The 20,270-nt window shown below is 44.7% G+C and overlaps 1 protein-coding gene across 1 annotated transcript in view; it reads right to left on the reverse strand.

Annotated features, from left to right (window-relative positions):
- SMPDL3B (sphingomyelin phosphodiesterase acid like 3B) overlaps window positions 1-7,017 on the reverse strand; it is a 29,640-nt gene extending 22,623 nt beyond the window's left edge. Inside the window, exons 1-3 of the mRNA XM_089686212.1 lie at window positions 6,899-7,017; window positions 6,594-6,807; window positions 3,458-3,555 (exon numbers count right to left, since the gene is read on the reverse strand). Coding sequence (XP_089542338.1) covers window positions 3,458-3,555; window positions 6,594-6,807; window positions 6,899-6,959 — 373 coding nt within the window. The 5' untranslated portion in view covers window positions 6,960-7,017. The remainder of the gene's footprint in view (window positions 1-3,457; window positions 3,556-6,593; window positions 6,808-6,898) is intronic.
- Window positions 7,018-20,270: the final 13,253 nt, after the last annotated feature.

Genomic DNA, 20,270 nt, shown 5'->3' on the forward strand with positions numbered 1-20,270 from the left:
TAGCAGGGACTGATGTGTATGTACAGTACAATGTATATGTAAAGCGTTGTGTAAATTGTCAGCAATATACATGTACCTGTAATAAATAAACGTAAGTACTATGGTGGACTAGGCAGTCATTTGAATTGGCTGTCAAATGCAATACAACAGATGTAACGTTTTCACATGTGCTATATAGAAATTGCTACAGAGCAGTGCCATGAGAGAGGGAACAATAAAGTGCTTACAACAACCGCTATACAGAGAGCTGTTAGATAGGAGCTTTCTTTAACATGATTAAAATAATATTAATAAAAATAATAATAATCCAAAAAAAGAAAAGTATTTCTCAATATTTTTGTAAATATTTTTTTCATGTTTTTTTTATTTGTGTATTTTGTTGTATGTTTGTTATTAGAGAAAAAAAAAAAACGGAGCCAAAAACAGTAACTTTAAAGTGGTTCTAAAGGCTTGATTTTTTTCTTTAAAATAATAACCACATCATACTTAACTGCTCTGTGCAATGGTTTGGCACACAACAGCCACGATCCTCCTGTTCTCGGGTCCCCTGCCAGCGCTTCTGGCCCCTCACCCTTGTTGAGTGCCCCTAGAGCAAGCTGCTCTGGGGGCACTTTTGCATGCTTGCTCTTGAGCCACCTCTGTGTGTCTATGGGACACACACAGTGTGGCTCAGTCTTACCCCTAGCTCCCTCCTCACTGGCTTTAATTTACAGCAGCCAATGAGGAGAGCGTGAACCAGGAGAGCCTCTCGCTGGATCGAGATTGGGCTGAATCATAGATCAGTATTTCAAGTGACATGGCAAGTAAATTCTAAAGAAAAAAAGGGAAACAAATTGGGAAAAACAAGCATTGAATTTTTTTTACATTTTTTTAGTTTATTCTAACTTTTGTAACATTTAGGAATTGATTAGTTGGTGGTATACAAATCCATTTGTTAAAATGTTGAGGAAGTTCATTGGTGATTTACCAGTGTCTTCACTTGACCTGCTCACATTGATTTTAACACCTCCGTTTATCTTCATGCCTACTCATTGTGTATGAATAAGTTTAGAGGTTAGGAGGTAGGGGGTGCTATTTAAGGGAAGGGGTATGCAGGGTGTTAGGAAAGAGTTGTGGGGGATGACAATAAGAGGAACAGGGTTTGCACAGGGAAACGGAGTTGCAGATGGATAGTAGAGATGGGTTTTCTGAAAGGGCTTAATCCAGACATGAAGAGGACAGTTTGGCTGGAAATGGACACGCTCTGCAAAGGGTGAGTGGGGTACAAAGTGACAGGAGGAGAAAGGAACAAAAGGCATTGGGAGGCATATGAAACACAGGTCTGCTGTGATCAAAGCTGCTTGTTATAACAGAGCTCTGAGAGGGTGGCAAGGACATCTGTGTGCCCATAACATGCCAGCTGAGGAAGCAGGAAACAGACTGCTGCAGTGGAGAAACGATAGGTATTGAGATTTTAATTGGCATTGGGGGTGAGAAATGCACTATATTGCCAAAAGTATTGGGATGCCTGACTTTACACGCACATGAACTTTAATGACATCCCAGTCTTAGTCCGTAATGTTCGATATTGAGTTGGCCCACCCTTTGCAGCTACTGTATAACGGCTTCAACTTTTCTTGGAAGACTGTCCACAAGGTTTAGGATTGTGTCTATGGGAATGTTTGACCATTCTTCCACAAGTGCATTTGTGAGGTTTGTGTCATTGTGAGTGGTGTTGGACGAGAAGGCCTGGTTCGCAGTCTACGCTCTAATTCATCCCAAAGGTGTTCTGTCAGGTTGCAGGCCAGTCAAGTTTTCTGCACCCCAAATTCGCTCATCCATGTTTTTATGGACCTTGCTTTTTTCACTGGTGCGCAGTCATGTTGGAACAGGAAGGGGCCATCCCCAAACTGTTCCCACAAAGTTGGGAGTATGAAATTTTCCAAAAGGTCTTGGTATGTTGACACCTTAAGAGTTTCCTTCACTGGAACTAAGGGGCCAAGCTGAACCCCCCCCAAAAAAAACAAACCCCCACACCATAACCCCTCTCCACCAAACTTTACACTTCGCACAAAGCAGTCAGGCAAGTACTGTTCTGGCAACCACCAAACTCAGACACATCCTTCAGATTGCCAGACAGAGAAGTGTGATTCATCACTCCAGAGAACATGTCTCCACTGCTCTAGAGTCCAGTGACGGCGTGCTTTACACCCTTGCATCCGACACTTTGCATTGCACTTTGTGATGTAAGGTTTGGATGCAGCTGTTCGGCCATGGAAAGCCATTCCATGAAGCTCTCTATGCACTGTTGTTGTGGTAATTTGAAGGCCACTTGAAGTTTGGAGGTCTTTAGCTATTGACTCTGCAGACAGTACACTTCAGTATACGCTGACCCTGCTCTGTCATTTTATGTGGCCTACCACTTTGTGGCTGAGTTGCTGTTGTTCCCAGTTGCTTCCACTTTGTTATAATACCAATAACAGTTGACCGTGGAATATTTAGTAGCAAGGACATTTTCACAGATTGCACAGGTAGCAGCCTATCACGGAACCACGGTTGAATTCACTGAGCTCCTGAGAGCAACCCGTTCTTTCACAAAAGTTTGTAGAAGCAGTCTGCATGCCTAGGTGCTTGATTTTATACACCTGTGGCCATGGAGGTGATCCACCCGAATCCAATGATTTGGAGGGGTGGCCCAATACTTTTGGCAATATAGTGTATGCTCTGCAAATGGAGAAAAATGGTACAGGGTAATAGGAATGATGATCAACATAGGGCAATTTTAGAGAAAGATCTTAGGTGATTGGCACCACTCTGCAATGAGAGGGTTACCCTCTGCAAGAGCCGGGAGACGCTTGGGGAAGGGGGTGAAAGGAAGAGTTGGGTGCTGATCGGGAGAAGGGGGGTGAATGGAGGAGTCCGGTGTCGATTGGGGGAGGGAGTGAATAGAGGAGTCAGGTACTGATCAGGAGAAAGGGGAGAATGGAGAAGTGAGGTGTTATTCAAGGGAGCTAGGCACACCACATCCATTGTAAACCACTACAAAAAAATACAGAACCGGAGGGGGGGGGGGGGGGGGCGAGAGGAGAGGAGGTAAGAATGGTGGCCTGGAGCAGGGCAGACAAAAAAAACACAAATTAGAAAAAGGCAAACAAAATAAATATGCCTTTTAGATTTGTGGAGGTGAGAGAGGAACAATGATGCCCAGTGCATCAACGGGGTGAAGGTTTGCTCTAAAGAAGATAAATCATGTGCAAGGACTTCAAATCTCTTGGGTAGCCAGTCTGATTAAAAAAACAAAAATACAAAACACGAAGAAAAAAAAAAAAAAAAAAAATTAAAAAAAACATACAGTTTCTTACTGCAGAGACTTAGTCACCTAGCACGACGACTACAGAATAGTAGATAAAATAAATCATACTTCCAACTTAAGGCAACAGTGATAAGTTTAAATTGTAACTGAATGTTTACTACTTACTTGGAAACACTTCAATGATTAGACCTGTTATCCATTCCACAATATCCAAGACGGCCTTCTCACTCAGTTGTTCATTGGGTACATGGGGAGTGTCATCTCTAAAACCCAGCACAATAATATACTTAATAAATTCTTCTACGGTATCAGTTCTCTTGTGAATTACAAATGCAAATACTTCAATAGCGTAAAAACGATATTGTACTTACAATGATCTTTTAAAAGTAGCTCATGTAATATTCTAGGAGAAAATCTACAGCCTTCCACTGACCAAGGTGGGATGCGTTTTTTTCTCTCAGGCTAATACACATGCTACTTGTTGAGGATTATTGTGCAATATTATTACACGAATAAAAGGATTCCATCTGTAAATCAACAGGTCTTTGCAGCCTGTATTCTGCTTTTATTTTACAGTCAGTTGTGGACCAACCCTGTCTGTTCTTAAGGTGCGGTAGCACCAGTACTGTTTGGAGCTTACCTATAAAGCTTCTCTGACATTTTTTATCTTTCTTGTCTGAAAATTATCCTTTTTGCACTTTCTAAACTCATATTTACAGAGTTTCAGCACACATTTGACTGACATAAAAAAAAAAAAAACAATGCAATAATGGCAGAAGGGTTTTCCACCTAAAATAAAAAAAACCCACACACATGCCTTGTACACACAGGTGCTGGATGCTAAAGTACCTGTAGCAATTGTAGTGCTGGTTTTTGTTGGATAATGCACCAGAAGCACTTTTGGCATCTCAGTCTTAGTTCGTAGGGTTCAATATTGAGTTGGCCCACCTTTTGCAGCTATAACAGCTTCAACTCTTCATCCATCAGATTGCCAGACAGAGAAGCATGATTCGTCACTCCAGAGAACACGTCTCCTCTGCTCTAGAGCCCAGTGGCAGAGTGCTTTACACTACAGCATCCGAAGCTTTGCATTGCACTTGGTGATGTAAGGCTTGGATGCAGCTGCTCAGCCATGGAAACCCATTCCATGAAGCTCTCTACACACTGTTGTGCTAATCTGAAGGCCACATGAAGTTTGGAGGTCTTTAGCTATTGACTCTGCAGATAGCTGGTGACTACTGCGCACTTCAGCATGTGCTGACCCCGCTCTGTCATTTTACGTGGCCTACCACTTCCTGGTTGAGTAGTTGTTGTCCCCAGTTGCTTCCACTTTGTTATAATACCACTAATAGTTGGCCGTGAAATATTTAGTAGCAAACAAATTTCATGGATGGACTTATTGCACAGGTGGCAACCTATCGCGGTGCCACGCTTGAATTCACTAAGCTCCTGAGAGTGACCCGTTCTTTCACAAATGTTTGTACAAGCAGTCTGCATGCCTAGGTGCTTGTTTTTATACACCTGTGGCCATGGAGGTGATTGGAACACCTGAATCCAATGATTTGGAGGTTGTCCCAATACTTCTGGCAATATAGTGTATACAGGAATGGAAATGCAGTGTAAAAAACACACAGGTGCTGCACTTCATGGTAAATAGGGAATAGTGCGAAGTGAAACTGAAACTACACTGAGCACTTGATTGTACTAGAACAAGTTGACTCAGATTATCTTTACCAAATCAAATGCAGAGAAATGATAAATGGATAGTGGGAACATAAGCATTCAATACTTTTTTTAATGCTATAAATTGTATGCCACTTGGCACGGATTTGTCAAGTCATGCACAGTTCTGCTTCCATTGCTTTAATTTCCACCAAACCCATTTCTTATTTGATAGTTTGCATACCTTGTTAAAATTCTACATCACAATGCAAAATAATAGGAATTTATCCAAAAGTATTAAACCTGTCTATTCTACTTTATGTCTCCCTGTAGTGTACTAAAGTTATCTGTAGAAATCATTTTGTATCCCTTCATTTTCTATCTAGCTGGTATACCAATGTTTCAAGATGTCCATGTTATGTTGGTTTCCTGAACATGACCAACTTATCTTTTAAGATGAGAAATTATTATAGAACACTCTCAGTTATTTCTTCTACCGTAGCAAAAGAATAACTGTCTGTGAGGTCTCAGAGCATCCAATTAGCGTAATGCAAAAAGTTTTTCTTTTTATTTTAGACTGTTTCATAAAAGGCCTACCAATAGCAGATATAGACAGACAGCTACCTCCCCTTTTTTTCTTTAGTATTTCATATATTGTATCAATTATTTTTTTACGCTTTCTTTTGTTCTCATCTGATATTCTCTCTCTTGTGTTCTTGGATATCTTCTGTTTTCCCATAAGACATAGCATGGAATGGAGTGTATTTCATCAACTTTTGGGTGGTATTTAGAGACAAGATAAAATAAAATAAGATAAAATGCTAGCGCTCCAAAACACTTTTGCAAGCAATACTAAACCCTGCAAAAACGCAGGTAAAATATTAGTGTTTTTTATCCAGCTTTTTTCAACAGTTTGAGCGTCTAGTGTGCATGCAACCTGAATGTGTTTCTCAAATACTATTTTTCTATAATACATTACCACAAAAGAGAAATTTTTCAGCATTGTGGAAGATCTTTGTAAGCAGTTCTGAAGATACATTCTTCCTTCAAAGCCCTTTTAGCAAATTTAACTCAAGTTCCATTTGCATCTTAAAGAGGAGCTCCACCCAAAAGCGGAAGTTCTGCTTTAAGGATTGTTCCCCGTTAACGATTGGCACCTTTGGGGAGCAGGTATCCGAAATTGACAGGTACTCGTTCCACTTTCGCTGTAATCGCCTAGGCGATCAGAAGCAGAAGTTGTCCTTTTCCCCCTCCCTCCCCGTAGTCTTCTGGGACACTACACTACATTCACAAAGTGCAGCGCTACTTGCACATGCGCAATGAGCACCCGGCTGTGAAGCCACAGCTGTCACAGCCGGGTGCCCACACTGAAGATGTCAGCGCTGGGAACACAGGGTGGCCAGTGAAACTGGCTCTGGGAAGGGGAAGGGGGGGACAACGCAGGACAGAGGAACAGGTAATTGTCCGTTTTTTTTTAAAGTCAGCAGCTGCAGTTTATGTAGCTGCTGACTTTTATTTTTTTTTTATTTTCACTGGAACTACGCTTTAAAAAATAAATAAATATCTATCTATCTATCATAAGCCAGATGACAAAGAATACTGACAAAGCTAGACTGTTAAATGCACACTTTGTACTCACCCAGTCCAGAGTATGAAGTCTGGATTTGGTAGGATTGTTTTCATCGCATGAATAGACGAGTTAATGAGTACGCCAGGAGAGTCACACAGATAATGCCCCCATTTCCCGGGATTTCTCACAGGCTGATTACCTGCAGATGGACATACTTTACCAGGGTCAGAGGTCACTATATAGTTGGGTTCCAAATGCAAATCCGTAAGATGCCAAAAATATCCTAGTTGGAAGAGTCAAAGGAAAAAATATATTTAACCAGTCAGAAATTTTTAGAATCCATCACAATGATTCTTTACAATTGGTGGGTTTACCTCTCTGCGCAGAGTTGACACCAATCCAGATAGCAACAAACAAGAATATGCTTAATTTCATTGTTAGAGAAGTTTGTGCCCCAACCTGGATTGTCTGCGAGTCTCCTCCCTTTGGCACACTGTCATCTGTATTCCGGAAGTGTGCAACATTATATATAAAGCTCTAGGCAGCTCTATCATATCCAGATGATTTATAGTCTAAAGATTACGTTTACACACAAATGTCAAAGTACTTTACCCTGTGTACAGTTTTACAGTTTAATTAGCTGAAGACAGGTTAATTTGGATTTTTCAAGAAAAAAAAATCTTAGATGATATCATGATAATGGCCCAGAGTTAATTAGTTTCAAGCATGACACCCACAGTTAGCAAGGTGCAGTATTAACTACACGTCTCCTTACTCACAAGGCAAAAAAAAAAAAAAAAAATCATCCACACAGCTGGAGGCAGAATAGAAAGCCACAGAGAAGGCACAAGGAATAAAAAGATATCTGCTCCCTTATTAATTTATTTCAGGTACTTATATAGCGCCATCAATTTATGCAGCACTTTACATATATAGATTGTACATTCACATCAGTCCCTAACCCTCAAGGGGTGTACAATCTAAGGTCCCTAACTCACATTTATACATACATATACTAGGGCCAATTTAGACAGGAGCCAATTCTCCTACCAGCATGTCTTTGGAGTGTGGGAGGAAACCGGAGACCCAGAGGAAACCCACGCAGGCACAGGGAGAACATGCAAACTCCAGGCAGGAGGTGCTGTGGCTGGGATTCGAACCAACAACCCTAGTACTGCCAGGCGGAAGTGCTAACCATTTAGCCACTGTGCTGGTCCTTACCCCTGGTTCACATCTGTGTGGGTGGTGCCGCTGCGGATCCGCACAAAAATCCGTACAGCTGCACCACCCACACAGAGGAATGCAGACCGCGTGTGGGTGCCATTAATTCTAATGCCACTCCGCCTGCACTGGAAATCGCAACCGCACTGGGAACAGAGGTTCCCGTGCAGGCTGCATTTTCCAAATAGGAGAGGGACTTCTTCCCCGCGTGCCCCAGGGCACGGGAGTTCATTCAAATGAATGGGCTCTCGTGCCCACAGGAAAGTGGAGATGTGAACCTAGCCTTAACATTAGTGAGGACCCTAAGAAGGACCTTGTCTTCAGCCTGAGCTCATAAAGGTGGACATGTTATGCTGGAAAGGATTCCCAGGTTGCCATCCCCTAACTCACCCAAGCTTGCAGCTACTGAGTAGGTTCACTGTATTCATCATTTGCAGCTGCTGAGTGCAGATAAAAGTCCCTTGCAGCGCTAAGATACTAGAGTTGCCACGTCATCCCTTTAAAACCTAACATTTTATTAACAGAGGATCTGTGGCTGATTAAGGTGGTAATTAAACTCATCTAGTGCCTTATCTGTATTAAATTAGCCTCAGAAACTGTGTAATGAATATATGTTCGGTTTTAAAGGGATTAGGTGGCAACCCTAGTTCAGGGACTTTGACAAAAAAAACACCAAAAGCTCCTAAGCTCACTGATTCACACTAGTGTGGGCTGCGTTTGCTCGGTCACGGCAGCACATTCATTTGAATAAGTTTAGCTAGAGTTTGGTTTTAATGCAATGGCTACACTCACCTGTTCCATGCTCCAGCATTGAGTATTTCCCTCTGTGTGCTGCTACTGGCTTCATGCTTCCTCCAGTGCTGCAGCACAGAAGGGCTTAAAGGGCTAGCAGGTGGTTTGCTCACTGAGCAATGCGTCCACATGCTAGGAGCTGAACCTAGGGTTGCCCCCTCATCCCTTTAAAACTGAACACATATTAATTACACAGGTTCTGAGGTTGATTTAATGCACATAAGGCACTGAGTTTAATTACCACCGTAATCAGACACAGAACCTGTGTTATTAATATGTGTTTCAGTACCAAGAGCGGTAACCCCGAGCTACACTCGGGCTTACCATGCGGCGTTGCTCAGAGGGTCCCTGCAGCACTTACCTTGTCCTTCGCTCCCGCGATGTGTCCCCTGCAGCGTCTCCAGCCATCTCCTCCGGCCAATGCCGGCATCCGGCTTCCGTGTTCCGGTCCCTGTGACGTCAGGACGTACGGGCGCCGGAACCGGTGGGAAATTTTAAATTTTTTAAAAATGTCATTTTTGCTGTCATTGCTGTTTCAATGCATTTGACATATATTTTGTCCCTACTGCTTTGTCCTGTGCCCTGCCTGCATTTTGACTGTTCTTTCTGCCTGGAAACTTAGAAAAGTCCATGGTGCCCAAAAAGTGTCCCTTTACGTCAAAAGCAGTTTTAGAACCGCGATAGTAAATCAGAACCACTTGCAGAATTGAGTGATAATGATTCGTGGGGAAATTCGTCATCAGACACTGAAAACGGTTTTGCGACTTTGCTCAGCGATGTGCGAATTTGCCTCTGTATTGAAAATTTCTGTGTTTTTAGTTTGATTATATTATTGAATTAAATTTATTATTATATTATTATTTTTTATGATTATTTATTAAATTATAATTTATGATTTTGTGTTTCAAGTTTTATCATATCCGGAATGTTTACTAGACTCTTGTTCATACAGATTTCAGTGAGTTATTCCTAAAAATTACAGCCTACAATAAAAAACTACATATTTCCATGCAAAAAAATGGTACCGCTTTCAGCACAAAAAATCGGAAAGAATCATACCGCCGAGGAGGTTAAAGGGATGAGGTGGCAATCCTAGCCAAACCCCCTGTGTTCCCTAGGGATATTTCAAGTGTTCCCAATGAATATCCAGCCTTTATCCAGCTCCTGTGGGCCTCCAGTGATCCACAGTCTCATCAGTAATTCTAGCCTTTTGCTCCCAGTCACTGAACTCAACTCTGTAAAATCCTATGTCTCCATGCACACAAAGGCTTTTACCAAAGTTTAGAAGTAGCAGAGTTTAGGGGCAGTTATACATTCCTCTCCTGAACACAGAAGAATCGTGTTCAGGAGAGGAAGATTTTGCCCATGAAACACCAACCACGGCTAGCCGTGTTTAGCGCATGGGCATTTATTCATTTCAATGGCAAGAACTCTGGCCAATAAAATTATTAAACGTCCAAGCGCTAAATGCGGCTAAATGCGGTACCGCTTTTACATGTGTTTTTTTTCCACATTTAGCATTTTTCTCCTGCTAGAGTTAACGTCTAGGGGCTTTCCAGTGTATTTGTAGCATTAGTCCTTATGTTGCTATCATTAGTAAATAGATAGCAAAGTATATAATTTTTACTTGTTTTAAGCTGTTTTTCTACATTTCTTCAGTTACTTCCTGGTTTCTAGGCCGAGGCAAAATTATGTCATACATCCCAGGAATCTTCATGGGATGTATGCCCTTAATCAAGATAGTCATAGGTATAAATGATGAAGGGCTGTTCTTCAAGGTGATTTTTCAAAATATAGAATGGAGACATATATGGCTGAGCTTGCTTTGAATATTAAAGTGATAGTATTTTTTATTTTTTTTTAACAAATAAGTTCATACTTACCTGCTCTGTGTAATGGAATTGCACAGGGTGGCCCTGAACCTCCTCCTCTCAGGACCCCAAATGCGCTTCTGACTCCTCCTCTCCTGCGAGTGCCCCATAGAAAGCAGCTTTGGTGTATGGTGACTAAAGATTTGGATAAATTAAAGATTAAAAACTGGCATAATCAACAGAACATTAATACAGGTAGAATAAGGATCTTGTAATAAGCCCTGCGGACAAGGGAGGTGGGGTTGTAGTACTGGACAAATGCTTTGTATCCCTGAGGAATGCTGGGGTAGTGGTTGACTCAAGAGCAACTAATACCAACACACATTGGATGATATTAGCACGTTCTTTAAGGAAGAATATTTTGTGGACTGTTATACGTTTATGTTGTGCGTTTATGTCACTGATTTTTGTCCATATAGGACAACGCTTTATTATCACTTTATTGTGCTCTTTATTAACGCTTTTTTCACTTATCACTTTATATTGCTATTATCGTTATTTTTATCACTGCAATGATATTATAGATGTTATAATTACCTGCCCTATGAAATGCTGTTGCACAGAGCAGTCACAGTCCTCTCTGAAGTGGCTTCCTAGGGGGGCACTTGTGCAGGTTCGATCCTGAGCTGCCCTGTCTGTATCTACAGAAACAGACAGCATGGCTTGGCTCCACCCCCTGCCCCCACTGCTATCAATCTTCCCTGTGAGGAGGGAGAGAGCAGAGAGAAATGCTGCTTTTAGGCACAGTACTGGTTGAGGATCAGGCTCAAGTAAGTTACCTTAATGCAGAGAATGTATTAAGGTAAAACACCTTGTGCCTTTAGAACCACATTAAATCAAATGTGTGCTGCACCTCATCACCCTCTACTGAGCATCCCAATTAGAACCATACCACACATAATATAAGGTCTAATCTAGCAAAAATGTATAAATCTACAAAAACACTTCTCAGATGGGCAGGCATCTTTCGAATATAGCTCAGTTCAGGAGCTCAGTGAATTCAAGCGTGGTACCGTGCTGTGAAATTTTCTTGCTACTAAATATTCCACGGTCAAGTGAAATTATAACAAAGTGGAAACAACTGGGAACAACAGCAACTCAGCCACGAAGTGGTGGGCCACGTAAAATGACAGAGCGGGGTTAGAGCATGCTGAAGCGCACAGTGCGCAGAAGTCACCAACTGTCTGCAGAGTCAATAGCTAAAGTCCCCCAAAGTTCATGTGTCCTTCAGATTAGCACAACAACAGTGTGTAGAGAGCTTCATGGAATGGATTTCCATGGCCGAGCAGCTGCATCCAAGCCTTACATCACCAAGTGCAATGCAAAGCATTGGATGCAGTGGTGTAAAGCACACCGCCACTGGACTCTAGAGCAGAGGAGATGTGTTCTCTGGAGTGACAAATCACACTTCTCTGTCTGGCAATCCAATGGACGTGACTGGGTTTAGCAGTTGCCAGGAGAATGGTACTTGCCTGACTGCATTGTGCCAAGTGTAAAGTTTGGTGGAGGGAGATTTTTTCAGGGGTTTGGCTTGGCCCCTTAGTTTCAGTGAAGGGAACTCTTAAAGCATTAGCATACCAAGACATTTTGGACAATTTCATGCTCCCAACATTGTGGGAACAGTTTGGGGATGGTCCCTTCCTATTCTAACATGACTGCGCACCAGTGCACAAAGCAAGGTCCATAAAGACATGGATGAGCGAGTTTGGGGTGGAGGAACTGGACTGACCTGCACAGAGTCTTGACTTCAACCCAATAGAACACCTTTGGGATAAATTAATGAGGAGACTGCAAGCCAGGCCTTCTTGTCCGACATCAATGCCTGACCTCACAAATGCGCTTCTGGAAGAATGGTCAAACATTCCCATAGACACACTGCTAAACCTTATGGACAGCTTTCCCAGAAGAATTGAAGCTGTTATAGCTGCAAAGGGTGGACCAACTCAATATTGAACCCTACGGACTAAGACTGGGATACCATTAAAGTTCATGCACGTGTAAAGGCAGGCGTCCCAATACTTTTGGCAATATGGTTTATATTACATATTTAGTCTGGCAATTACCCAATTGTTTAATTTCAAAAGTATCTCCCATGGAGCATGACCCAATTGTATGTGGATCATGCAGAAAGGTACAACTAGAGCAACGGGGGGAGCAGCACCTGTACATACCCATTCTACTCAACCAGGATTGTTTTAGCCTAAAATAAGCTGGGGGGTTAGATATCCCTTAATGTGGGGCTCTCTTAACTACAAAGTGTGCCCCTCCAGAGAGGACCTCTCCGAAGTCAGAGTCCCTCTATAAAATGGATAAGGACCATTTGTATGATGTTTTCGATTTGTTCAAATTCAAGGCTGTAGTGGGTGCTAAAAACTATAGGTTGGTTGTCTTGATAGGTGTTCTGCTTCTTCCTAGGTTCATAGTATTTAAAAAAAACTCTCTCTTCAGGTGTCCTTAATTCTACAGTAGGCCTTTTTGAAATCAGCTCCACTATAGCCTCACTCAAGGAACCAGGTCTCCAATTCTGATGCTTCTTTCACAAAACCCTCCAAAGTGGAGCAGTTCCTCCTAATACCAACAAGTTGTCCTTTAGATATATAATCCTTCCAAAGTGGGTAGGATGGCAGTTGTCAGCACAGAGAGGAGAGTTTCTGGAGGTAGGCTTACTGTAGGCCTGTATTTTCCAATCCAGAGTGCTCCCTCTCAGAGTTATATTCAAAAAATGTATCTGCACTAGTTGTTCTTCGCAGGTGAGTTTCACATTGTATGTATTCTTGTTTAGTATTTGTATAGTAATTCGAAATGTTCACTAAAGATAATTCTTTGTGTACAATGAAAATCAATATTTAAAAAAGAAATGGCTGATTTGGTCCCTATGAGGGTTAACATTCCCAAAGACGTGGTTCTCCTCCCACCATCCCATAAATATGCTGGCATGGAGGCACCACATCTTTGGAGACAGTGAACCTCCTTGACTTCTGAGGAGTATACTGTGTAACAATCAAGGTGATACCTTAACGCTTGCAGTCCTACAGCATGAGGAATTCAAGAGTAAAGGGCTGTGACATCACAGGTAAGCCACTTTGTGTCAACACCCCATTCTTCTCTATCAAGTCTCTGGAAAACATACTTGGGGGTTAATTGACTAAATCTGGTGCAGCTCTGCATAAAAATCAATCAGCTTCCAGGTTCTATTGTGAAAGCTTAATTGAACAAGCTGAAGTTACAAGCTGACTGGCCACAATGCACTGCTGCACCAGATTTTGCATTCTCCAGTTTTAGTAAATCAAAAGATCATATTCAAAGAGTAGTGGTCAATGAATCATACTCTGAATGTTCTATGGTTGTCAGTGGTGTACCATAAGGTTCAGTGTTGGGACCTTTACTTTTTAATACATTTATAAACGATACAGGGTCTGGGATTATAAATCCCACTTCAGTCTTTGCAGATAACACCAAGCTGTGCAGTGGAATAACGTCCTTACAGGATGTCTTCAATTTACAGGCCGACCTCAATGCACTGTTTAATTGGGCAGCTATGTGGCAAATGCGATTTAATGTTGATAAATGTAAGGTTATGCACTTGGGGGCTAAGAATATGCATGCATCATACATACTGGGGGGGTACAATTAGGGGAATCAATGGTGGAGAAGGATCTGGGAGTTCTGGTAGATCACAAGCATAGCCGCTTGGGGACCTCCCCCACAGTACTTTTGCTGCTTCAGGGCGGCCCCTGTGCGCAGGATCACGTGTATATATACACATGATCCTGCATTTCCGGGTATGGGGCGCACGCGAGGCAATCACGGCCCCGGGTGTCAATCACCAGGTCCCGGCCAGTGATTACCCGCCAGCGCCCGGTGATTACCGGCAATCACCGACAGGGAGGAAGGCTGCATTGTTTACAATGCAGCCCTCCTCCCTGTCAGCTTGGGCACACTGTTTGGGATGGCTGAGCACAGCCATCCTGATCAGTATGCTTACAAAGAAGCACACACCCCCTGCCCCGTAGTAAAACACTCCCATCACACAGTTAACCCTTGATCGCCCCAAAATGTTAACCCTTTCCTTGCCAGTGCCATTAGTACAGTGTCAGTGCTTTTTTTTAGCACTGATCACTGTAATGGTGTCACTGGGGATATCAGTGACATCAAGTCATTTCCCCCCCAGTGTCAGAATGTCCGCCATAGTCCCACTATAAGTTGGTTATCACCACCATAAGTTGCTGATCACCGCCATTATTAGTATACAAAAAAATCCTGTATCTATACTGCCATTTGTAAATGCTATAACTTTCATGTAAACCAATTAATTTACACGTATTGGGATTTTTTTTAGCAAAGACATGTCGCAGAATACATTTTGTCCTAACTTTTTGATGAAATCTGATTTTTAATTTTTTTTACTGGATATGTTTTATAGCAAAAAGTCCAAAATATTGTTTTTTTTCTCAAAATTGTCAGTCTTTTTTTTTTTTATAGCGCAAAAAATAAAAAAAACACAGTTGATCAAATACCACATAAAGAAAGCTCAGTTTGTGGGAAAAAAGGACGTAAATTTCATTTGGGTGCAGCGCTGCATGACTATGCAATTGTCAGTTAAAGTAATGCAGCGCCGTAAAGCAAACCGCTTTTGTAACTGCTTCCTGACCTCCTATAGCAGAAATACTGCTACAGGGCGGCACGGGTGTGCAAAATCACACATATATATATATGTGATTCGCGCTCCCATGGTTTTCACGCCCCTCCCAGATTGTCCATCAGTACACCAGTAATCACATTTAACCCCTTGATTGCCAGGAACACGCTCATACTTCCATTTCTAGTATAGTGTCTGAACGGATCAAAATCTTTGATCAGATCAGCGCTATACCAGCTTTGACATTAGTATAGTGTCGCCATAAACACAGCATTAGCGGGTTCAGCCCCAGCACCTGCGTTTAGCCCCTACGCTTACCCCCCCTCTACCCCAGCAAGTGCAGTGTCAGTAGGTCACTGTCATTTGATACATTGCACACAAAACCGCAGTGTTCACAGAATCAGACCTGATCTCTGCTAGCACTTGCCGATAAAAATTGATGACTCTCATATGCAGCAGAGTGCCAGTACTAGTGCTGCTCTACCTTTTGGTGAACTGGTGAGCACCAGCGGCCTACTACATCCTGGTCTTTCACTTACCAGCACTGCAGTATCACTTGGTGGTGTGGTGAGTCCCATAAGTACAGTACAAGCTAGTGCAGTTGCAAGCATAAGTATTGTTCCACAACCACCAAGAATTCTCACACAGGCCCATAGAGCCCCTAGTATCCTTCCGGATGTGCTTGCAAATCCCGATTGGCAGCCCACAGAATCTGCAGCACCCGGAATTCAGGTGAAAACAGCACATTTAACTACTCCCCTTGATTTTTTGGAGCTGTTTTTCATGGAAGATCTGTATGCATTGATTGTGGGTCAAAGCAATTTATATGCGCAACAATTTATCGCCTACAACCCAAATTCAAACCTTGCCAGACCATTTGCATGGAAACCCATTACGGTTTCCGAAGTTAAATTTTTTTTTTGGGGTCTAAGCCTCAACATGGGTGTGGCGGAACCGTTCCGCCTGGGCTTCCTCATGCGGAGCGATGCGTCTCAGCCAATGGTCCCCTTTTCCAGCAAGGCTTCCAGTGCTCTGCCAAGGCAGGTATTAGAGCTCAAAACACCCACTTCCCTGCTCTCCCAAACCACGAGTCGGAACTTTGTGTAGGGTGAAAATTAATGCCTCTTTATTAAACACAGCTCAATATATAGAACTACATCCCCACCAGACAGCTTGGCACCGGGTTTTCCCGACCCACAACAAAACCCTACAACCAACAATACAGTATAAACTCTATTAGAAGTGAAAGACTTCAAGGTCACATTTCCCTAAACAAACAGTGTAGAATGTCTCTGAAACATATACAGCTTTTCCAAGGGGAAAAAACTGGAACAGAAAGGGCAAAATGTTATCACAAAGGGACAGTCCGTCACAAGGCTCCCCCATTGTGTAACACCCGCCAGACCCGGCGAGACTTTCAAATGGGTCCGCTTGGGGCTGGTCGGTTCAGAGGGTCACTTCTCCAACTCGGCTTGCCGGGACAACCCATCCGCGTTGGCGTTTTGCTTCCCTGGTCGGTACTGGATTGTAAAGTTATAGGGTTAGAGGGCCAAGCTCCACCGCAGCAGACGACCATTGTCCCCAGAGACTCGGTTTAGCCGTACCAGGGGGTTGTGATCGGTGAGTCCGATGAAGGAGTGCCCGTACAGGTAGGGCTGCAATTTCTTGAGGGCCCATACCAAGGCAAGGCACTCTTTCTCCACAGCAGCGTAGGCCACCTCCAGGGGTAACAACCTTCTACTTAGGTAGGCCACTGGATGGTCGTTCCCGTCGTCCCCGATTTGGCTCAGAACAGCGCCCAATCCAAAGGTGGAGGCATCTGTGTGAACACAAAACCGTTTGGAAGGGTCAGGAGCAGCCAAAACGGGAGCATGGATCAGATCATGTTTGAGCTTTTGGAAAGCCGTTTCACACTCTGGGGACCACACAACCTGTTGGGGCAGATTCTTCCAGGTCAGATCCGTTAGGGGTTTAGCAATGGCGCTGAAGTTGGGGATGAATTTACGGTAGTACCCCACAGTGCCTAGGAAGGCAAGGACCTGGGTCATGGTTTGGGGAGTGGGCCAATTTGCTACCGCTTCCACCTTTGCCGGTGCCGGTCATTGCTTCCCACATCCTACCCGATGTCCTAGATATTGGATTTGGATACCCCATCATGGCATTTGTCCGGTCGGATGGTCAGCCCTGCTTGCCCAATGCGATCAAGCACTCCCCGGAAGTATCGGAGGTGATCCTCCCAACTATCACTGTAGATAGCTATATCGTCTAGATAGGCGCAGGAGAAGTCCTGCAGTCCATCCAGCAGCTTATCTACCATTCTCTGAAAGGTAGCCGGGGCATTCTTTATCCCAAACGGCATGACCCTGGACTGGTACAAGCTGAACGGGGTGAGGAATGCCGACTTTGGTACTGCGTCCGCATCCAGCGGAATCTGCCAGTACCCCTTGCAGAGATCGATAGTGGTAAGAAAATTACCTCTGGCCATCCGGTCCAGCAGCTCATCTATCCGGGGCATGGGGTATGCATCAATCACGGTCCGGTTATTGAGCCTGCGGTAGTCCACACAGAACCGGATGGTTCCGTCCTTCTTGGGTACCAGGACTACTGGGGAGGCCCAGGGACTGTCAGAGGGTTCCATCACACCTAAATCTAACATTTCCTTAATCTCTCTTCTCATCCCTTCTCTGATGGACTCTGGCACTCGGTAGGCCGCCTGCTTTAGGGGGGCCTGACCCTGCATGTCTACCCGGTGGGCAGTTGTGGTGGTGTAACTGGGCAGAGACAAGAACAGCCCTTGGTGCTCTTGGAGCAGTTGGCGGGCCTGTTCCTGGGCCTTGGGAGGCAGCTGTGTGCTGATATCTACATCTGCTACACTCAGCTGGGACTGTCCGTCCCCCGGCAGAAGAAGCGTTTCTGAGTCATCGGTAGCCAGGAGCGCAAATAGCAGCTACACTGTCCCCCTGTCGTTCGATGAACGGTTTCAGCATATTCACATGGAAGGTTCGCCGGATCCTTCCATCCGAACAGCGAGCTACAATGTACGTGGTATCACAGAGTTGCTCCACCACTTGGTACGGGCCCTGCCAGGCAGCCTGTAATTTGTCATGCCTGACTGGTTTCAAGGCCAACACTTTCTGTCCTAAGTGAAACGTTCAGTCTCGGGCAGACCGGTCATACCACCGTTTCTGTTGGCTCTGGGCGGCCTCAAGATTGTTATCGTACTAGGGTCGTCAACCGTTGTAGCCTCTCCCTGAGCTCCAGCACATAGGCCACCACCGAGGTCCCCTCCTCGGCCACTGCTCCCTCCCAGTGTTCGTGTAGGAGATCCAGGGGTCCCCGAACCCTCCGGCCGTACAGCAGCTCGAAGGGAGAGATGGTGATGTTGGCGATTGTCCGGAGTGGCAGCCTGGAGAGGGTTAGCCTCATGAAAGACCCCGATGTCCTCATCCTCGGTGGTAAAATTCCTCCATGAAGAGGCGGTGTCACTTGGGTGGTCCTGTAGGGAGTAGGCAGAGGCTCAGCCATAGAGAGTGGTGGGTCGGTTGGAAGTGCCCCGAGGGGGTTGGCTGGTCTGGGGCCTTGGTGGATTCTGGGGGCAATGAATGCGGATGTGTCCTGTTTGGTTGCAGCCATAACAGCCTGGGCCAGACTGCTTTGAGTCAGAAGGTGTGGGTGTTCTGAGGCATTCTTGGGTGACCGGAGTGGGCACTAGTTGTGGACGAGGTGCAGGGGGAATGGCGGGCTCGGTTAGCCTCCTGTTGTCCAGGTACTCATCTGCCCTAGAGTCGGCTAAAGTTAGGGGGTGTTTGTGCCGCCCGGACCCAATGTCTAACATCCCCTGGAAATCCATTGTAAAACTGCTCCAGTAACAGCTGTTGTAACAGTTCCTCTAGCTTGGTGATCTGACACCCACGGACCCAGCTGCAGGCAGCGTGTTGTAACTGATGTCCCCATTCAGTGAAGGTGTCCTGGGGTTTCTTCTTGAGTGTCCAGAACTTTAAGCAGTACACCTCTGGGGTGATAGCGTAGTGGGCCAGCAAGTGTTCCTTAACATAATCATAATCCAAGCAGTAGCTGTCAGGTACAGTCCTGAATGAGTCTGCAGCCCGACCGGTTAGCTTGCTGCTCAAAATGGGGACCCAGTCTTGGGCTGCCACACCATGGATGGTGCACAAAGTCCTGAAGAAAGCTGTCAATGTCCCCATCCGCCTCCGAGATAGTTTTAAAAGCAGCATAGGGAATTTTCTTTGCTCTGGTTGCAGTCTGGTGAAGGCGGGAGGTAATCCCCTCCCAGATCGAGTCCTCGGTTGATGACCAGGAGTGACTAAGCCGCAGTTGGGTGGCATCGTCCAGGGCCTTGGAAATCTGTTCGGGGGTGGGAGCGCTGCTGAACAGAGCCAAACGCCACTCCACCTCTTGTCGTAAATCTGAATGGTATAGGGGTCTCTGTACGGTGCTAAGTGGGCCTGGTGTTTCAGGGGCCAATGAGCTGTTCTGCTCCTCCAACTCCTCCCGTGAAGCGGAGTTCGCTTCTGTTGTAACAGTGTTCGCTTCAAGCATAGCGGAGTGTGCATCAGGTGAAGTGGGGTGTGCATCCGCTTGGTCCAGGGCCATAATCTCGTCCAACAGTTACTCTCTGGTCTTGGAGCCAGCGATACCTACCCGAGCGACAAGCAGGCTTTGGAGGGCTGGCTTCCGGAGGTCCCATATATCCATCTGACTAAGCAGGGACATCTCCGTGAAAAAGATGGGGTCCCGGTTGGTGGTTTGGACTTTCTCCGCAATGAGGAAAGATCCCACCGCTGCCAACCAATTGTGGTGGAACAGTTCCGCCTGGACTTCCTCGTGCGGAGCGATGCGTCTCAGCCAATGGTCCCCTTTTCCAGCAAGGCTTCCAGTGCTCTGCCAAGGCAGGTATTAGAGCTCAAAACACCCCCTTAAACACAGCTCAGTATATACAACTTCATCTCCACCCCCACCAGACAGCCTGGCACCGGGTTTTCCCCACCCACAACAAAACCCTACAACCAACAATACAGTATGAACTCTATTAGAAGTGAAAGACTTCAAGGTCACATTTCCCTAAACAAACAGTGTAGAATGTCTGTAAAACATATACAGCTTTACCAAGGGGAGAAAACTGGAACAGAAAGGGCAAAATGTTATCACAAAGGGACGGTTCGTCACAATGGGCCTTACTAAAAAAAAAATGAATTGCGGTTG

The sequence above is a fragment of the Staurois parvus genome, unplaced genomic scaffold (genome assembly GCF_062004578.1).
Source record: "Staurois parvus isolate SC_StPar_1 unplaced genomic scaffold, SC_StPar_1.0 ptg000394l, whole genome shotgun sequence".
Classification (NCBI taxonomy): Eukaryota; Metazoa; Chordata; class Amphibia; order Anura; family Ranidae; genus Staurois; species Staurois parvus.